Source organism: Eucyclogobius newberryi, unplaced genomic scaffold, assembly GCF_026437365.1.
Source record: "Eucyclogobius newberryi isolate DKJ021-1_F unplaced genomic scaffold, fEucNew1.0.hap1 SCAF_12, whole genome shotgun sequence".
In the NCBI taxonomy this organism is placed as follows: domain Eukaryota; kingdom Metazoa; phylum Chordata; class Actinopteri; order Gobiiformes; family Gobiidae; genus Eucyclogobius; species Eucyclogobius newberryi.
In genome coordinates, this window is record NW_027315746.1 from 16,849,099 (window position 1) to 16,869,994 (window position 20,896).

The 20,896-nt window shown below is 39.9% G+C and overlaps 1 protein-coding gene across 2 annotated transcripts in view; it reads right to left on the reverse strand.

Annotated features, from left to right (window-relative positions):
- Positions 1-20,896, reverse strand: part of cdh24b (cadherin 24, type 2b) — a 165,030-nt gene that overhangs the window by 62,888 nt on the left and 81,246 nt on the right. For both annotated transcript variants that reach the window (XM_072440979.1, XM_072440977.1), the window contains exons 3-5: positions 18,093-18,387; positions 8,593-8,712; positions 4,822-4,989 (exon numbers count right to left, since the gene is read on the reverse strand). In XM_072440979.1, the coding sequence (XP_072297080.1) occupies positions 4,822-4,989; positions 8,593-8,712; positions 18,093-18,387 (583 nt within the window). The remainder of the gene's footprint in view (positions 1-4,821; positions 4,990-8,592; positions 8,713-18,092; positions 18,388-20,896) is intronic.

Consider the following 20,896-nt stretch of genomic DNA (forward strand, 5'->3'; position numbering starts at 1 on the left):
TGTTTGCCAATGAAAATATCCCGTTTTTGTATTCTTCGCATACAAAAAAAAGAAAGAAAAACTCCAAATTGCTTGCTAACCTAGTTTCCCTGTGCTTTACTGCCTCCTCAGGGCATATGAAAATCCCCTGACGGCATTCAAACCACACACCACAAACCCACTTTAGTTCCTGGAATTATGTTTCGTAAAAGCGCTAAAATACAAGGACATACTGCTGGACTGTGAATGTACAGCTGATACTTGGTGTTAGACTTCCGTGTAATCCTCTCCACCTGCTAAATGGCACGAGGAACACAGGCTTCTGACCTTGGACAGAGCAGGGCTGGATTAGTTTTAGGGTGTCTTTTTGAAAGCTCTGGACCATAATAGAGATGAAAGGTGGAGTGGCTTTGATAGCGTTCACATAGAGACAAGTGAAAAAGACAAGTGAAAAAGCTAAGCGAACACAGGCTTTGGGCTTGGAATATGCATGTGCTACACAGGCCAATATTTTATGGAAACAGAAAGTGCCTTAAATTGGGGACAAACTACACCACTTTCTTTGTTGTGAGAAAGTTAGAACATAACAGATGCAATACAATCCATTAAACAATTATATTATTACTATAATATCTATACAGCTCAATTGAATGCATTAATTAAGCTGTTATTGTTGCTGTAGGTTGCTGCTGAAGGATTACGAGTAAACGCATATAAGGGGTCATTGGCATAAGTGTCGCTGTTGCATTTATTTTTGCATTTGAAAAGTGGAACATTACTGTACAAGTTTTAGCCCAGATGCTATTTTCAGTACCCCCTCCTTTTTATTGGCCGCTGGCCCTGTGTGTGTGGAGGAGGGTCAGTAAACAGTCTGTTGTACAAAAGCTATACCTGCTTGCCAATGCCTGATCTACTTACTTGGGAGACGACTGGAACACCGGGTTCCACAGTGGGGCGGCTAGAGGAGAGTCCTTAGGCAAGACAACTAACCCACATTGCAAAGTAAAGCCACCTTGAATGTGGAAAAGCACTATACAAAATAAACTTTAATTAAAAGATATTTATTGTACATGTTTGAATGACTGCAACTGCAACTAGGTCTTTCCATGGTGTACACGCAATTAAAAGACCAGTCCAGTTGTAACTCCTCCACACTATGAGACTGAAACTGGCCTCAAGTATTGATGACTGGGAGTGAAAAGGTGAAACTGAAAATCATAAGAAAACAGCACTGATTCTGCTGATTTCTTGCTGCTGCGCGCGGACAGACAAACAGATAACACAAGGCGGAAGAGTCTGTTTTTACATTAATAACGCCTGATCTTCAGATGTGACTGTGGTTTCTGAATACTGCTCTCCTGCTCTGGAATATCTTTTTATTAACTACAAATCACGTTTGTGCCACAAAACTGCTACACAACTATCAGCAACGCCTTTCTTGCAATTCAGATCACGCCATGGTTCACCTGATCCCCACGTACAGACAGAGGCTGAAGCTCTCCAAAGCTGTACCGAGGACCAATGAGGCAGTGAAGGAGCTACATGCGTGTTTGGAGATTACAGACTCTGAGGTTTTCCGAGCAGTAGTACACAGACAAAGGTGTCTAGAGCTAGATCACAGTACAATAGGCGTCTGCAGCAGTTCTCTGACACCAACCCTGCCTCTGTGTGGAGTGGGCTCTGACTTTTCACCAACTACAATCTCAGAGCCCCCCACGCTGCAGATGACCCGGAACCTCAAGTCTTTCACCTCTTCCCTTCTGGACCCCCTGCAGTTTGCCTACAGAGCCAACAGGTCTGTAGACAATGCCATCAACCTGGCACTCCACTTCATCTTGTACCATCTGGACTCCCCGGGAACCTATGCCAGGATCCTGTTTGTGGACTTCAGCTCTGCATTCAAAACAATCCTCCCCACTCTGCTCCAGGACAAGCTCTCCCAGCTCAACATGCCTGACTCCACCTGCAGGTGAATCACTGACTTCCTGATGGATCGGAGGCAGTGCGTGCGGCTGAGGAAGAATGTCTCAGACACTCGGACTACCAGCACAAGAGTTCCACAGGACTGTGTACTTTCTCCCCTGCTCTTCTCCCTGTACACAAACTGCTTCACCTCCAGCCAAGACTAAAAATGATCAAGTTTGCGGACTTCATCGGGCTCATCTTGGACAGGGAGGGAGGTGGACCGGATGGTGTCCTAGTGCAGCGATAACAACCTGGAGTTCAGCGCCCAGAAGACAGTGGCGTGATCGCGGACTTCAGGAAAGTCAAAGCCCAGTTTCCTTTATTAAATTTACTTTTATTTAACCAGGAAAGCTTTTGTTTTTTTGTTGTTCTGATTTTAAGAAGGTAGTAGGGGGACCTGTAGGAAACCTACGCGGACACGGGGAAAACATGCAAACTCCACACAAAAAGGCTCCATGCCCATGCTCAAGAGGGAGATTGTGTGTCAGCAAGCTAGAATTTAACCCACCCCTTCTCAAATTTGACTTTAACAATACTGCTTCCCATGTGATTAACGTTTTTAACATGTGTTTAAAAAGCATTGTTTAGCTACAAGTTTTCAAGACAATGACAACGAAGACTGTAATGACCTAAAATATTCCATTTTGTCCCCACAGCCAGACGTTGCTTGCTCTCTAAAATAAAGCTTTTGGGAAAAAAAAGTAATTAAAAAAACACGTGTCTCATATTGCAAGCTTTGCTTGGGAGATTGGTTTGGTTAATTTTGAACATCAAACATGAATAAAATATGTGTCTATATTAGTACAGATTTGTTCAAAAAGGAATGCAATAAAATTCCATTAAAATAATAAGAATTGTTCTTGATTAAGACATTTAGTCATGAAATACCCAAACGGAAATGAAAAATATTAAAAATACAAACTGTGATAGCATTGATGCTGTAACATATGGGGTAATCTGTACATTTGGTGGGTATTAAAAGCAGCATGGTTTGGTAGACTTAAACAGTTTTCAAAGCAGCCTTTTGCTCTATGAGGCCCTTATCACTCAGAAACATCAGAATGAGTCCATTTCTGCCCCGAGAAGCCCTGCAGCATCTCAATCCCAAACTGCTTTGATGGGATCTCAACATAACCAACAGACTCTGCACCACGGGTCATCATTACTTCAAATCCTGGGTTTAAAATCGGAGATGGAGCCAAATTCACACGTTTTTCCAAGAATCCATCTGCTCCTAACACCTTCATTCTTATGGTTGCAATTACGACCAATTTTCTCAGGTCACAGTATGTTTTAACAGCTTTGAGGAACAATCTATCTTTCTTATTTACCACTACAAAATACTCCCAACCAAACAGCACTTTAACAATAAAAAATAAATATGCTGACCATCAATAACTTTGTGGTCACTTGTGGTGATGTCCAACTGTGCTCATTGATGCATCATAACTGCTACACTTTTGCTCCCGCAGCTGACTGAGCGACACAGTCCACGTTCATTAAGCTTCTCCCCTCTATGAGCACTGCAGCTTTGGGGTCCTCCTCCCCATTTGCGTGCACACTGGAGCCGAGCGAAGGTTTTGGAGCAATGTGCTCTGTTGCAGCAGAGTAGCGTTGTGCCTTGTTTTTGAGTGCTGCTGATTGCAGCTCCACTGTAGCGTCTTTCTTTCTGTCCTTATCATGAACAGGGTGTGAGGAATGTGCCGTGTAGATATGACTGTATCCTGGATCTGTCCAAAGCCGTGGTGAAACGGACTGGCGTTGTGTGTCGCCAAACTACCGCTAACAGCAGCCGAACACTCCATTGGGCCCTAACTAAATAATAATTGCCCATATGCTGGCTAGTGAAAGAGTCTTATTGTGAAAAGGCCAGAGAGAGACAGACCATTAAAGACATTGACATGAGAACAATCCGGTAAAGTGCATGGTTCCCTTCATATTAAGACAAATCTGAATAACTGAATAAAATAGAATAATCTTACATATATATAACTTTCTCAAGCTTTCATCAGACATACTTTTGTCAACAATACCAATTTCAAGCAAAGGCAACTCATTCTATGATAACTCCTGTCTGCGGTTATTCAATTCAATTTATTTTTGTAACGCCCAAAATCACAAAACTGGTTGTCTCGGAGGGCGAGACACTGTATGTGTTACTCTTTTGTATTGTATGATGCACAGTGCGGCTCCCGGCTGCACAGTGCGGCTCCCGGCTGAGAGGCTGCACAGTGCGGCTCCCGGCTGCACAGTGCGGCTCCCGGCTGCACAGTGCGGCTCCCGGCTGAGAGGCTGCACAGTGCGGCTCCCGGCTGCACAGTGCGGCTCCCGGCTGCACAGTGCGACCCTGAGAGGACCTGAGGGTCAAAGAGTCCAGCGCCTCCGGGAGCAAAACAAACACTCTGTTTATGCTAATAAGGCAGCCAAGTTTAAAAGCCATGCTCTGAATGAATAATGGAGAACAAACGGAGAACAAAACATCTAAAAATTTAGCAGCAGATCAAGTGAATGGTTGGGTGGAGTGGAGATGTGTAACCAGACAATCTATAATGCTGATTCCATTAACTCACTAAACCTTGTTAATATTAATATATTCAAACGTTAACAAGAGGCCACAGTGCCCAAAGCAAAAGACAAAAACAGATTGATTAGCAATGCAGCAAAGCAAACTAACATAGATGAGAGGTGCGAAAAATCCCTAAAAGTTTAAACTGGATAACACAATTCAAAGAACTCACTCAATTAGGCTTGTATCATAAAAACATATTTTTCTTCAACAGAAAATTGAGATACTACCAGCTTGTTGCACATTTTCCACAAGTGTATTTCAGAAAACAGCATATAATCTGATAATTGGATAAGCATCCAATAACTTACTCTGTGTGAATCGTGGGGGGCTGTCGTTGACGTCGGTGAGTTTCACAGTAACAGTGGTGGTCCCTGAGAGACCCCCCAGGTGTCCCCCCATGTCCTTGGCCTGCAGCAACACCAGGTAAGTGTCCTGCCTCTCTCGGTCCATGTCCGGAACAGCCGTCCTCAGAATACCTAAAGAACACTGCATTAGAATATCAAGCAGGAAAAGTCTGTTCTCTCACAGAAAAAAATGGCACTTAATGATATTACATATCTGCAATGGGCAGATTTTTAAACAATATTTGTATATGAGTGATTACTTCTTAGTGTAGCCCCTGGCACACACAATACACTGTCTGGCTCGTGCTGCTGTTTGGAACAGCCTGGGCACTAGGTTATCAGACTCTGACCGCTTCACAAAATAATACAAAGCCATATCATACAAAGTACAAGAAAGGTTCAGATGAGGCTATGATAAAGACGCCACCTTTATGCTTTGGTATTATTTATTAATTAATTTATAAGACAGATATTCTCATTAAATATTGTTGTACTCTTTAACAAGGAGGAAGTCTCAAAGTTGTTCATTGAAAACCACATAATAAGAGAAATCTGGTCTCTTCCTATAGCCCTCATTTCTTTTTCATGAATTTTCATGAAGTCTTGCATTGTTCTTTTTCAGGCACGGTAGATAGTGTTCTAGTCTGTTTTGAAAGATAGGACTCTCTTATGACCCTTTTTGGCTTTGGAAACTCTTTTCACAAATGTATTGGACGTTGTCAAAGGCACCTGTCAGACTGCACTGGACATGACGGCTTGGAGTGACAGCTCTCTGACATTTGTGACTAATGTCTGATGGAACATAACTCACAGCCCAGCACAGCCGTACAGGCACTCAAAACACTGTATATCCTGTGACATGTTATGGGAGTGTAGCATGGAAATAAAATATGGTTTGATTACATTGAGATAGTCTGAGAGTAACAGCACAGAGAGTACCTTGTATAATATATAAAAAGTTGTCGTTGATATAATAATCATATGCTGGAAACATGAGAGTCATTTTTAAATCAATAAAATGTACAGGAAGCATTCTCCCATTAAACTAAAAAGTAGGAAATTGACTTATTCCATGTTCCAAATTATGTGTCATTGAAGAATATGGGAGGAATAAATCAGCACAAGAGATATGCTGACGGAGAAGAAAATGCTCTCATATACATTGTAATAACACTTAAAAGCATCACTTAAACTTGTCCAATATTGATCACTTTATCCATTGCTAATGGCCTGATTCCATTATGTCACACACCAGATGCAACACACGTATGCAGTGACCAGCCAAATCAAGATGAGTCACATTTGTATTGGCCTTTTTATGATATCAACAGTAGCCTACTAATGACTCATATTGTGAACCTTTGCAAATACAAAACAATGCTATTTTACCAGATCTATATTTTACCTTTGAAGGACCAGAGCCTTTGAATTGCTAGCTGTAATTTTTGTACATTGTCATGAGTTTTGTCCCCACCCTCTGCATAAGCCTATCTAAGACATTAGCACAGTACATTTTAAGATTTATAAGAGGAAGATTACAATGATTGAAACACTAAACCTTGAATAGTTCCGCAGCTAATGCTCCAAGAGTGGAATTAGGCTTTTATTTTGTACTTTGCTTTTCAACCTTAAGACAGCAATCTTCCACACACGTCAGAGGAATCAATTATAAACATTAACATTCAACAGGCACAGCACAAGTAGTGTCTCTCTTAACCCTGGTGGGTGAATCCGAATCCCTTTCCGCCCACACAGAGAATAAAACACCCTTTAGCAGCTTCACCGAACGCCAAGTGTCAGTCTAACTACACCGCGCATCTTCCGATCAATTCAAATGTGATCTCCCTCAAAGGTATAATCCTCAAAATCATAATAAATGTGTTGGATGAAAAAAAAAAGAAAGTAAAAATAAGTCAATCTTTTATTCAGTGTTATTTGCCTTAGGTGTTAATATCCAGAACACAGGAATCCACAGTCCCTTTGAGTCTTCTGTAATCGTCTCGGTGTAATATAGAGCAAATCACTGCGCTGACGTCTCCCTTTGAACACATGTCTTTTGGTTTTCAACTTCCACCAGAAATAATAATATTGGGCTGCTGGGGCAGTGTCTGTATTTTTCATTCATTGCTCCTCTTTTTAGTACCTTGGTGTACAGTGTGCTGGCAGCATGAATACATTTGTGCCAGCCCATAGTAGAATGAACTAGACCAGGGGGAAACAAGTGGTGTCAACTTTGCAGGATGGAAGACTCTGCTTTTATAATTAAAGCCCTCCTCTGCATGTTAATCCATATTGGGATTACATTTTTTAATGAAAACTCGACACATTTTCAACATCAAAGGCTATCACTATGAAATTAACATGGACAAGCAGCGTAGGATTAAGCTCTGCCTCGACTGACAACATTCAATCAGACTGTAATTATGAGTCAACATGTTTGATAATGATTATGATGACTCCCTGTATAATTCAGTATTTATATCTCGCAAATAAGAACAAAGAATATGATCAAACTGAACAAAATACAGCCATATCACCAGAGGTCATGCTATTTACCAGAGTGAATTATCTAATAAAGTGTAGCATAAAATCTACCATTCTATTCAATTCGTCTTACTAAGAAAATGTATGTGTGATCTTTACATATTGGAAACTTGTTTTCTTTGTTCAGTATTAACAGTGTGCTTTTAGTCAAGGTTCAATGTCGTTTCGCTCTAAATTAAGGAAAAGTTCTCTGTTTAAAGGGAAGTGAAAGTTAGTATTGCCACATAATTGAGGACATTTTGGCACTACAGTCACTTTTAAATGGTTAAAGTAACACATCTCACCTTTTAAAAGCTACACCTATTAAAAAGTCTCAACAATCTGCTGCAAAGCTCCTGTGACTGCTACGTGTGAATAGAAGTTTTCTATTTATAAAAGTGTGGAGAGCTGCACGCTGACCCAGCCACTCTGCAAATGTGCAAAATCTCACGCAGCAGGTGAATCTATGAAAGATCGGTTTTCCACGAGCCAAGGAGGACATGCTTTTTCAGGAACTGGTTTCTTTGTATGTTAGAGAAGCTATTTATGCGTTATGATCAGCTTTTGATTGGATTTCAGAAAGGTCTCTGATGGCTCACGGTGTTGAAGTGATTTTATTATTTGGAGGAGAACCAAAAAAGAGTGGGTCATACGTCAGTGTGAGAAGGGGCTGCTGATATTTGTCAATAGAAATGATTACAAAAATAATTTCTGGTGTGAACAGATATTACAATTGTCTGAATATGTTTTCCTGCTGTGACCTGCATATTGCTTTGACAGAGATTTAGAGCAATATCTCCATTCTGCCCTCCATCCAGGCATGAAACTAAAATTTGGTTGATTATCATTCACATCTTAAATAACTAATGGCGTCATATGAAACAAAAAATTGTGTTGATGCTTTGATTTTTACCACATGCATGTTTGGCCCCGGAGATCTCAACCAAGTTTGCTTTCAGTCACCGTGTGCATATTTGCATGTGGGCATCTGTTCATCTTAAAGCCTGTGCCAGTGGTAATCGCTGCCATCACACACGCATGCACGCACGCACGCACACACACACACGCACACACACACACGCACACACACACACACACACACGCACACACACACACACACGCACACACACACACGCACACACACACACACACACACGCACACGCACACGCACGCACGCACACACACACACACACACACACACACACGTTTACCTGTCTGAGGATCCACGGAGAAGTACTGCTGCCCCTGCACCAGAGTGTACACCAGCTTGGCGCTGTTCCCATAAGTCGGGTCATCAGCATCTGTCGCTGTCACCTGGATTATAGACGTGCCTGTGTGGAGAGAGAGAGAGTTCAGCGTGAGACGAAAGAAGGGGAGAGCGAAGGAGCGTGGCCGACAGAGAGAGAGCGCAAACGCAGAAGACGGTGGGGCTGCAAATTGGCAAGAACCTAGAACTGTGGTATGCGACTGTTTCACGTGATGGCGTTTGGTGAATATGGACATGTTTCACCTCTCACTATCGCACATCATCTAAGAATATCATGAAAATAGACAAACACTTGGTTGTCACGGTGTGTGAGCATTGGTGGAACAAAATAATTAGGCCTATTGGAAATGAGTACGGGACATTTGACTCATTTCTCTTACACCTGCAGGAATTTAGGAGGAATACGTACATTTGAAAGGAACAATTCTTTTGAGTTGTTTCTCAGAAGGTTCTGCATTTGAAGGTAATGAGATAGCATTGTATGAAGACTGGCTCTCTCGGTCCCACTCCTTTTGCAATCTCCTTCCAGCAGCACTGTGACAAATACTTGATTTAAACCTACTTTCTCTATTCCCACACTTCCACCTCTCCTCATTTCATTCCTCTTCATCTCTGTCTCCAATTCCCCTCTGCTCCTCCATTGGACCGTCTGTCTTTTCAATGTCCCCCACCAGCGCCCCTCCCAAATGCCTTGAAATGCCTTTGCACCTCGTCAAGCTCCTATTTGCCTGAAATATTTGGGGAAATGTTGGCAGGCAAGAGAAAATAGATATGATAAAGAGTCAACATGTTTCTTCATTGTGTATTCGCATGTATCTAAATATAGACAGTGGAAGCAGATGGACTGTGTCAAGGGATATGAACCATGTGTGAGTGTGAGAGGGACATGATGGGATTGAATAAGGATGAAAACAAGACAGCATAAGTGTGATCAGTTTTAGTTTCATTTATTAAAGTGTTGCCTGATGGTATTGCCTTTGTTTGTTTTGGTGAAGCACTTTGGTCACCTTGAGTCTTGTAAAGGGCTCTATGAATAAAGGATGATGGATTCTAGGGTCTGGTCAAGGGTTTGATACCAGTAGAGATGAGAGAAATGTATAATATTGCAATTTTTGTTTTGGAGATATGTAAAATTAGAAAGCAGAGTATAATAATGGTCTATAATTATGATAAAAGAGTTACTCAAAAGAAACAGAAATGGCAAGAATAATAAAAAACAATAGTATAAAAAAATATTTCTGCCCTTTTGAGGTTAATTGTATTGTCCATTCACATTTCATGCAATACTTAAATATAAAATACTTAAACAAGAGATTTACAGGTAGATTTTAGCACATTCCTGATGCTTTGTGAAAATATCCTTTAAATCATTTTCGAGTCATTTTCAATATTGCCCAACTCTAGATGACCCGAGTGCAGTTAGTATGCACAATGATATGAGATATAGTGAATACGGTAGTTAGGGCCAATGACCACTCAGAGGCAGAAGATGGCTTTAGTGTTCTGATGAAGGCATTATAAAAATACATCCAAATGTGATTTAGGCTCTAAGAATGTATTTATTTGTTGGTATATTTTCAGCCCTTGCTCCAGCTTGTAACCAATTTGAGTCAGTGCTGCATTCATGGATGTGCAAAGAAGCCCACACTTTCTAAACTTAATGATTGCCCAGTGATTATTCCATTGTAAATATTTGAGAATAATCCAATCGGTATGTCAAAAATAACAGTCTTGACCTTGTAACAAATAAAATAAAAAGTCCTTTAGAATTTCTCTGAATAGAAATCAGGACTAACCTTCTTGACCTCACTAATGATTAATAACTCCACTTCAGTTGGCATAATTTTACATAATCTCATATACAAGTAGTTTCACAGTTTTCCCTTTCGTATATATACTAAAGTGTTAGAATATCCAGAAGCATTTGTAACATGTGTTGAAATAATGGAAACACAAAGGAAAACGGTGCTTATTACTCCACATGCCAGAGGTTTGACACATACGGCTCATTGAAAAAACAACAAAAAGAGAAGTTCAATTAGAGGTGGTATTCACAGCTCAAAATGTGATTGACATTTACAAGCATGTGGAAGATGTAATTATGCGTTGGAGTGTGTGCCGTTACGTAGATGTCCACAATCCACTGTGCACACTGTAATTAATCAATTATGGCAAACTAAACCAAAGCGTGTCACAGATTAAGATAATGGATTACTTCGAAAGCAAAAGGTTACTACAAACTCAGTGTGAGGGATACAATCATTTTCATCAGATGTAAGAATAAATAAATGCATTGTCAATAGGTTACTTTTTTTTTTTTTTTTCTTTTATGTAATTGCTCTTTTAAAGGTACACTCTGTAACTTTTTTGACTGACTGTGTGCCACTTCCCAGTCTCTGTGGAGATGCTTTGCCAGGAAAGTTTCACAATATGACTTTCAACTTCTCTGTCTTGTGTTTTGTGTTCTTATTGCCCAAAAATACATTGGAGTGGACACGCCTCTCCACAGATTTGGCATCACCTGCTTGTCTCTGAGTAGGTGGATAAGATTAACGCCATACTGTGGAACATTCCAGGCAAAGCATGGAGAGAAGCAGGTGACCAAACAAAAAGTACACACTGTTTTTATTTTGAATATATTATTTGGTATGTATTGTAGAGCCATAGCAAATTATTTAGATGTATATATATCATTTAACATAGTAGTCAAATGGAAAAAGGTGATCTAATATAAATATGTGTGTACATGACATGAAGACATGAAAAATGATCGCTTTCTCAATTAAAATTAGTTTTAATCTAAAAAAAGTACTCTTTGGTACAAATCGCATATAGATTTGAACATGCAGTTGCACTCACGTAGATAAGTATTATGTTTTCTGACAGCAGCGAAAACTAATAAGGCCTCCGGATGAAGCCGCTCGTCTCTGAGGTTGACGCAACAAGTGCAAAGAGCTAGTAAAAATATTTGTATGCAGACCGCCAAACACATACAAGCAAGCCCAATCCGCCAAGTTCAAATAGTCACACAAGTAACGCGAGCATCTGGAGCGCCTGCCTCTAAGACGCCTGGGCTCAGGGGAGCGGAGAATAACAATTGCAGCGTAGTTTATACATATCAGCTTTCAATATTTATGCTCAAGGTTAAACTTTGAATGTAAGTCGGTGTCCCTGAGCGAGGATGCACATCTGGTGAGGTGTTTACAGCAGCCAGTCAGTAAAAACTAGCGCCACTCAGAACAAGATGGGGGACTGGCAGAGCTCCAGCGCACCTCGCGTCACGGTGTCATTGCAGCAGATTAGCCCTCCCTCTGTCACCTCGCTCTTAAATGTATCATGTTAGAAGAGCACTACGCCGCATTAGCACGGGAGGAGCGCCGGCGCATCAGTCACACGTCCTGCTGAGCCTCGTAAATATTGAATTGTCAAGAAAGTGTTGGATTCATGATTGACTGAGCGACGCAATCCGAGCATTAAGTGCAGGCTCTCATAAAGACGCTGCTAGAAGTGCTGCTGTGATTGTGTTCCGCCAAGGTCGTTACACTTTTACTATCGCTACATCAAATGTTTATAATATGAATGACTCCGAATTAACATGGGATATTTGTTAACATCTTGAATGTTGTTTTGAAGATATGTAAAATATGAATATTGAGTAAATCATGGAAAGTAAAGAGATGCTACAGAAGAGCTAATTAGAAAGAAAAATGAAAGAATTGTACTTTGTAAACTTTAAGGTGATATATATGATGTATAAGGTGATATTTCTGCACTTTTGGGATGCATTTGAACTATATTTCTCATTTTTGTAATTTTTGTGATAATTAAACCTCAACTATTGTGTTTAAAAACATATTTTAACACATTTCTGTTGGACGTGACCTTACCGTCCTTATCGGGAAACTCAAAAAAACAAACTGTTGCCAATATCGCCCACTCCTACTTGTATGGTAGTGGAAAAAGTGCTTCTGAAATGTGCACAATAGTAATAACTTTGTATTTGATGGTTCTAGTTTCCTAGGGCTATTCGACAAAGACACAATTGAGTTTATCTTTGCCAAAAATATTTACCCACTTTTGGACATTTTCAAACTCTCTCTTCCATCTGAGGAGCCATCCGAATTCCATTTTAAAAAGCAAACAGCAATCCTTGACATCGTCGCTTTTAAGGAGGGCGCTGAACAGTTTAGGCAGAGATTAGAGGTCTCTCAGTCCATACGGGCTGTTTCTGTGGGTCACTCTCAGTCGTGCGCAGAATCTCAATGTCCCACAGTTATTGTTCCTGTGACATCTGATATCAGTGCAGGACTCTCACTTCTGCTCCCGAGCCACCTTTGTCACCTCTGCACCTTTTTACAATCTGCTTGTCTTACATTGTAGAGGAGACGTTATGTTCCCATAATCCTGCTCGTGTCACCGCTGAAAACCAACTGACTGTCAGCATCGGGCGTCGAGTTACATTTTAAATAGACCCACTTTGTTCTTTAACACCTGTAAAAACGTCTCTAAGACTGTTTGCAAACCTATAATAAAACCCTCCTACAAATATATACTTGTTCTATTGCTTTATAATGCTATTGTGAGCAGCACAGGAAACAGTCAAACGAGCCACATGAAGAAAGTGGTTTGAATTGGCTAATTTTGTACATTTCCAATTGCCTTTAAAGGATACCACTTTCCACGGGGGCAGACTGTGGAGCTTTTAAACCAAGGATAAGAATGTGTTTTTAGACTGCAGTAAAAAGTAATCAGAACTTCTTGGCAATTAAAGCACAACAAACAGTCCCAATGTTTCTGCCAAATCCACTAACATAGCAAATGGTTCGAGTTGTGCAAGTTCTTAATATCGGTAGAAAAAGATTGAAGTGTTTAAAACGATACAAGGATTTGGGTTTAGCTTGTTGATTACTGCCGGTTTAAGTTACTGGCACATCACCAGCAGTTCTGTGATTCTATCTCCACAGTGTTGTAGTTAAATGCCGTTCTGAACATTCAAGGCAAAACAATACACCATCTGTCACGATAATTACTACATCAAATTGGAATGGAACAATCAATATTTTTTATTGTTTAGTACATTTCTTGTGTAAAATGTTGTATTTATTCCTTCTTTACAATTAGATTTGAGCTGTAGGTGGCTGAATAAATAACTTGAATCACTCATTAAAGGTACTTGCTGTACAAACCAACTAGTGTTTCTTTCTGTCTATATCTATATATCTATAGTGGCTCATTTTAAAATATTTTTCTATCACATTTTTACAGTATTTCACATGTAGAACAGTATTTTTGGGGATGATACTGCTTAAGGTTTATTGTGTCAGAAGCAAATAATTAATGTCTTATCATTTATTTTCTCCAGTAATACTGTATAACGCAGAAAGATTAGTAAAGTTACACAGTGCACGCTAAAAAAATGACGTGTTTCAACACATACATACATGCACACATACCAATAATATTATACATGACAGGTGGAGTCAAATCAGGTTCCACTTAAAGACAACTGAGTTCACTGTTCTGAAGGCGAGCCACACTCTTCCTAATGAGCCAGAGAGGAGCGCTCTGTGGTGCAGGGGAGTCGCCGCGCTGCATCGTGTCCTACACTGATGGAATAGCAATACACCGCTACAACAGCCGACACATGAAGTCTTCTTTAAACGTTGAGTGGGTGCAGCTTTTACAGCATATAAACAACCTGAAGCGCAAATAAAATACAGTGTACAGTAAGAGCAATGTCGTAAATCCATTAGTTTAATTATGCATTTACAGGTCGTGATATTAATGCAATAATAAGTAGCTCTCTGGTGTGTAATTACAAGTTCTGAAATTAGCTGTATGTGTACGCTCTGGTATTTAATCAAAAGAACAGAAGCTGCCCATATATCCTAAAGCCACACAGCCTGACAGTGTTATTAGAGATGAACCATTAATCTATGGCATAACGGAGTCGGCACAGGATTGCGTTTGAATCCTATTTTGATTAGCATTTTATTCTGCTGTTCTGGAAAAGAGGCTGCTGCCACTGTAAAATAGCCAAACTCAAGCGTGATATTTCTCTCAGTCCAGTTGCAGTGCCCGGAAACAGATGCAATTTCATGCCAAAAAGTGGAATCATAAAATGGGGGGAGTTCTGTTGAAGCTGCTTTCCATGTGTGAAGAAAAGTCAGACTGTAAAGAGAATTTAGTACGTGCTAGGGAGGGCATCAGTGTAAACCTCATCTGCCAATCACTAATATATTGTGAGAATAAATCAGTAAAGATAAATTAACATATGAAATCAAACACACATTCTATTTATTAAAGGTGCACTGCGTGACTTTTCTTGTGGATGATCCGCCACCTGTTTGTCTCCATGGATATTACCCTTATTTTTTTTGGAGACAAGCAGGTGACCAGGTCAAGTTACAGGTCAGATCTGTGGAGAGATGAGTCCACTCACAGTAAGAATGCATGTTTTTAAGGTTCAAGCTATAAATGCACTGGTAATAGAAGGAATGCAAGATCTAAAAGTTTAATGCCGGACTGTGAAACATTCCAGGCAAAGCAATAACACCTCCATTGAGACAAGCAGGTCCCAGGAAGTGACTTTAGCGCATATTTAATTGAAAAAAAATCTGATGATGGTGATGTACAGAATGTGGCCTCTTTAAATCACTGCCCTTGACTCTGGGCCAAATTTAGCTTAAGTCAAGGCCCGTTCTGTACAGCATCAGTGTGTGCAAAGGGCATCCAGGATTCCCTCGACTCATATAACCAACTTATATGACAGGGACACTAGGCTAGATTGAAAGAGAGAGGAAAATAGCATTTTTAATAGTTTTTTATTCCTACTTCTTTTTGCTCACACAGAAAAGCTCATTTTAATCCTCCGTGTGGTCTTGTTAACCAACCGTATGGGCATGCATCGTTATGTGGTACATTCATTAAACAGAGGTCAGGTTAATTTGTGCTTTTACATAATTACGCTTCAGTAAACAGGAGGATTTAGAGATGGCCGATGGCATAAAGAGATGCTATGATTATCTTTTAGTTCAAAAATCACACATTTTCTCATTTTTAGAAGGGGCTTTTGGTAAGTAGATCAAGTACAGGCAAAATGTTTAGTTTTTTTTAATATATAAAGTAAAGTCAATATAGCCAGAACATTTGCCTCACAGCCAGAAGGTTCCAGGCAGATTGGGGAGTTTGCCTGTTCTCCTTCTGTCTGGATGTTTTACCCCATCAACCAAAAACATACCGTGTAATCCTAAATAACCAAGACCAAGATCCTGGCTCATCATCTGAAAATAGGTCGTGACTGGTTTTTAAAAAATAGTCTCAACTCACCATTTAGTGATCGACATAAACTTTGGGAGCTACCCTGTATTCAAGTAAACTTATAATGATCATTTAAAAAAAATAATCAAAGAAAGTGGCAAAAACTTGTATATGTGTTTTTATAACTACAAACTTCAGAGCCAAAGTCTGAAAAGTGAGTCTTTGAAATAGATGTTTCGATATTGGATGAAATCTGTGTCTTCAATGTGCCTGTGGATAAATGCAGCCTGGGTCTAATGACATTTAAAAACTCTAAAAAGCCTGTGCACAAAATGGTAATAGAGTGTTAGAGGCATTCAGGCAGCAACAGAAGAACATGTTGTGTGAATGATGAGGGGTTGGAGCTGTCAAAATCCACAAGTCTACAGACATTAATATGCAGTTGATTTTGTATATTTAGAGCCAGGGAAACCAGGGAAAAAGCATAGATTATCTGATGGTATCAATTTACTGCTTTCAATGATGAGCAAGGGAAAAACACTTGAAATGAAACGTGGAAGCAAATCCACAATGTTTGAATTATAAAATGTAACTGTGCTGGCAAACGAGTCAGTGTTTTAGCAACTACTTGAAAATGATTGTGTTAATTAAGTTGTTTAATTTGCAGAGCAACAGTCAAAATACACAGCTTTAAATAAAAGATGGAAGATTTTAATTAAAGTTGTTGCTGCAACACCAGATTGAGCAACAGTTCATAATGAAAATAAATGATTCTGAAACACTGTGTTATTGCAGGATTGGACTTAGTTTTAAGTTACATTTGGATATGTTTATTTGATTCATGACATATTTACAATATTTTCTTTGATCCAACCAGACTTGGACTGAACACAAAGTTTGGATGTTCACAACAAGCAAGCCCGTATGAACCCTGTAAGGTAAATGCCAGTTGATGTTTTTAACTGTTTAACTGATAGTTGGAGTTCAAGCTCAAAGGCTTGTTTAATTTCTACACAAAAAGGGCGAAGCAGTCATTTCCTGTCGTCAGTTCAGCTTGTGTTTGTATTACACATATTTACACACAGTTAGTCTTTAATGCTGTGCACAATGTCTGCAGACAGTGCTGCCCTGTTCAAAAGAAATGATAACAACTATTGTGTGCCTGTGATCAACTGGGACATCCTTCATGGGCTCTAACAGGGCTGACTGCTGGTACTCGAGCCTGATTAGACACACAGCTGTACACCGCTCTCTCTGGACTAACTTCTTATCTATTGAAAATGTGTTTTTTTCCAATAACTTTGATTGCAACAGTGATTCAGGCCAGATTTGACCGGGGCTCCTGTCTCGTCCGGCTTGTGTCCATGAATGTTTCATAGTGTTGCTGCTGGTGCACTTGTGTGTAAAGGTTACATGGTCAAACTGTGACAACAGAGAGTCCGTGTCGGCTCTGCTGAGATCAGGAAACAACTCACTGCGGTTGAGCCGGATCAGGCGGCAGATGCCTGTGCCGAGTTTATTCAAGGCTTGTATTAGGGCTGTGCAACAGTCTCCCATATAAAACCACTGCATCCTTTCTGTGAAACATTTTTCAGTGTCAAATATTTTAGATGTTGTCCTGAAAATAATCTCTAGAAAACAGAATCAAATTCAATATATATCTATTTTAATATATTGATGCTGATGAAACACAATTTAATCTGAAAAAGATGACTGATAATTGATTATCCTAATAATCATGATTAGTGATTATCGTAACGGTTATTGAAGGTTATCGTGACATTGATGATAATCGTAACAATGTCACGATTATTGGGATAAGCAATAATCATGATTGTTAAGGTTATGATATAATCGTAAGAGCAAAAAAATTATAATTGTGTCAATTTCAAGTATTTTTACTTAAATCTATCGTCCAAAAATTGAAACATTAAAATTTGAATTGAACATTATTTTGTCTTTCAGAAAGATCAATTTAACAAAGGTGATCGCAAACAGTAACATGTCAGACCAGGGGAATGAAGAGAATTAAAAATGTCACTGTTGTTTGGTCACAGTTTCAATAATTATGATTAATCGTTAAATAATGATTTTTATGTATCACTGTAATTTGATATTGCGACACAAATAATTTACCTTAATACTCAAATAATGTTTTATTCATATGAGTGACTATTTTCTTACCTATATTTTCCATCTCAGGCACGGTGGCAATGTAGGGACCCTGATCAAAGAGAGGCGGGTTGTCGTTGATGTCCTGCACCCTGATGATGAACTGGGACGAGGGCTCCAGGGCGCGGTCCGTCTGTCTGTCCGTTGCCGTGGCGATGAGGCGGTACTCGTCCTTCTCCTCGCGATCCAGCGGTTTGGTCACGTGGATGTTCCCCGTCTTCTCGTCAATCACAAAGACAGAGCCCGCCCCCTCGCCTCTAAGCACATACTTAGTGCGTCCATCATTCCTGTCCATGTCGGTGTGCAGCTGCGAGAGCGATGGAGAGGGGACACGGGGACCACAGACAACGTGACAAGGAAAGTGTGGAGAAACAAACAGAGAAGAGAAGAAAAGAGTACACACGGTTAGAAATTTTGCAGGGAAGACAATACAAGCAGATTATCCTCCTCTTGCATCCAGGACATAATGAATTCAAACAGAAAACACACAAAAGAACAGTGCACAATGCCTCATCCTCTCACACACTTCCTCTCAGTGCGACGGGCTGTTCCTGAAGAAAAGATCTTTCTAATCTTCATTACATCCAGAACACATGCTTCTTGCGTCACTCTGATGCCTTTTCACTTTACAGTAACTGTATATGAGCAGAATGTACTCCTTACTGCATCTGGATGCACACACAGCACAGGGTGTTTAATGAAAGTACAAAATCAAAGGCATAATGAACGGTGGGCCAATCAATTATTCTGTAACTAATAGGTGTGTATGAGGGCGAGCAGAGGGGTGCTTGGTGCTGGGACATGCTTTATTGATCCAGGCCTGTGTCGAGCCTTATTGGATGAGTGCCTGGCGGGACGGCAGAGCAGCAGAGCGCCCCGTGTCCTCTCATGCAGGGAGAGGTAAAATCAGAAACTCCTCAGTGTCCTCAGACAGGAGACTGCAGCAGGACGCACTCACCGCATCAAGATTCAATCTCATTACCCCACACTGACGTGAAGCGAATGGTAAGAGTGCCCGACAAAAAGAGTCCTAAAGTAGCCGTGCGCGAAAAAGTGTGACATTGTGACTTGAGACTGGGAGGAGATGCCTTTAACTGAAGGAGCATTGTTGCATGGCAACAGCTAAGCACATTTGCTAAATGAAAAGGGAATGATACTGTGAATCGAAATGTTAATTTACTTTGAAGATAGTTATTTTTCAAAGCAGGAAAGAGCAGGGCTTCCGGGAGGTAAATGATCTGAAGATGAAGAGGTTGTTTGGAGTTACACAAGCTGTCAAGAGTCACAAGTCAGAATGTTGTCATGATTCAATACATATCTCAATATATGGGTCACTACATTGAATCTCTAATAAAAAAAACAAATAAAAGTTCCATGTTTTTTGTGGTCATTAGAAAAACATATTAAACACCGATGATATTAACTTGAAACAGAACATTTCAATAAATTGCAGCATTTTCCTCCTGACTCTCTCATGTCTGTGTCTGTGTTGGTCTCGCTCGTCTCCACAGCAGCAGCGACACAGAAGCTCCTCCCACATTCTCCTGCTCTCAAAACACACACTCTTAAGATAATGTCTGAAAAGAAGATTGCTAAATGTGAGTCGCTATTACGAGTGCCAAAAAGAAACCAATAACAGTCCTAGAGTCTTTAGAAGTTCATATTTTTGCAATTCCTGGGTCTATCAACATAAAATGAAAAGAAACTGAAAGAGAAAACCCACCTCTGTTAAAATATACAGCAGCTGTGTCTCTGGGGAAACGTTTACTTTCCGAATTTGTGAAAGACGGTGCATCTTAACCTTTTGATTTCCAAACCAAAATATAAGACAACAGCGCGTATGGAGCGACACGTGCATATCGAGTGACGTGCATTGAATCGTGATATTTAATATATCGAAAATTTAATATATCGAATATCGTTGAATCTAAAAGCTTTTCCAGAAAACTGTGCCCCCATATGCTTTAGATTTACATAAGCAAAGTGGCTACGGTCAGCTCCAAGCAAAATGTCTTAAACTGCTTCGGAGGCACAACTTTCATTTGCATGTTAATGAAAGCATTTATTAGAGCATTTCATTCTAAATAGCTGTGTAGCTAAGTACAGTTTTCTGCTTCCCTTGAATTGAACACTAGCTTTAGATTTTCTTTATCCCTCAGGGTTTAGCCTGCAAGTATAGTATAATGGCTTTAACATGGCCCAATGCCCTGGAGTGAGGCATTTGAACATCAATCAATTGGACAATTCTATGTAGTATATCCCAACATAGAACATGTATGTATATATATATATATATATATATATATATATATATATATATATATATATATATATATATATATATTGGAATGCAATGTGTACAGATATAACCATTCTACAGTTCAGTTTTCTTGTTTGTTGGTTGGTTTCATGGTCCAAAGATTGTATTGAAATGTTAATTATTATTATTATTAATTAATAATTAATATCATGTGTAATTGGATCTATATGTGATGACTAAGAGGTAACTGTACTGGGTGTGGTCAGATATCACAGAGTGCATGTCTCAGAATCAGCTTCCATCAATTATGTTCACAGATGAGGGCACTCAGGGTCAAGTTGAAAGTGTTTACCTCTCCATTCCCCCTGAGCATGTGCCCTCTTCTCACACTGTACCATCTGAGTCACAAGGCCATTTGAGACCAATTGACCTAAACATGCGGCTGGTCAGGACAACCTGGGGAGCCAGGTTCCAAAGTCTCATTAACCAAAAGCCATTAACAATCAAAGTCTTAACGGCCCTGCGGCTTCACGAGAGGACTTAACGAGCGTCTTAA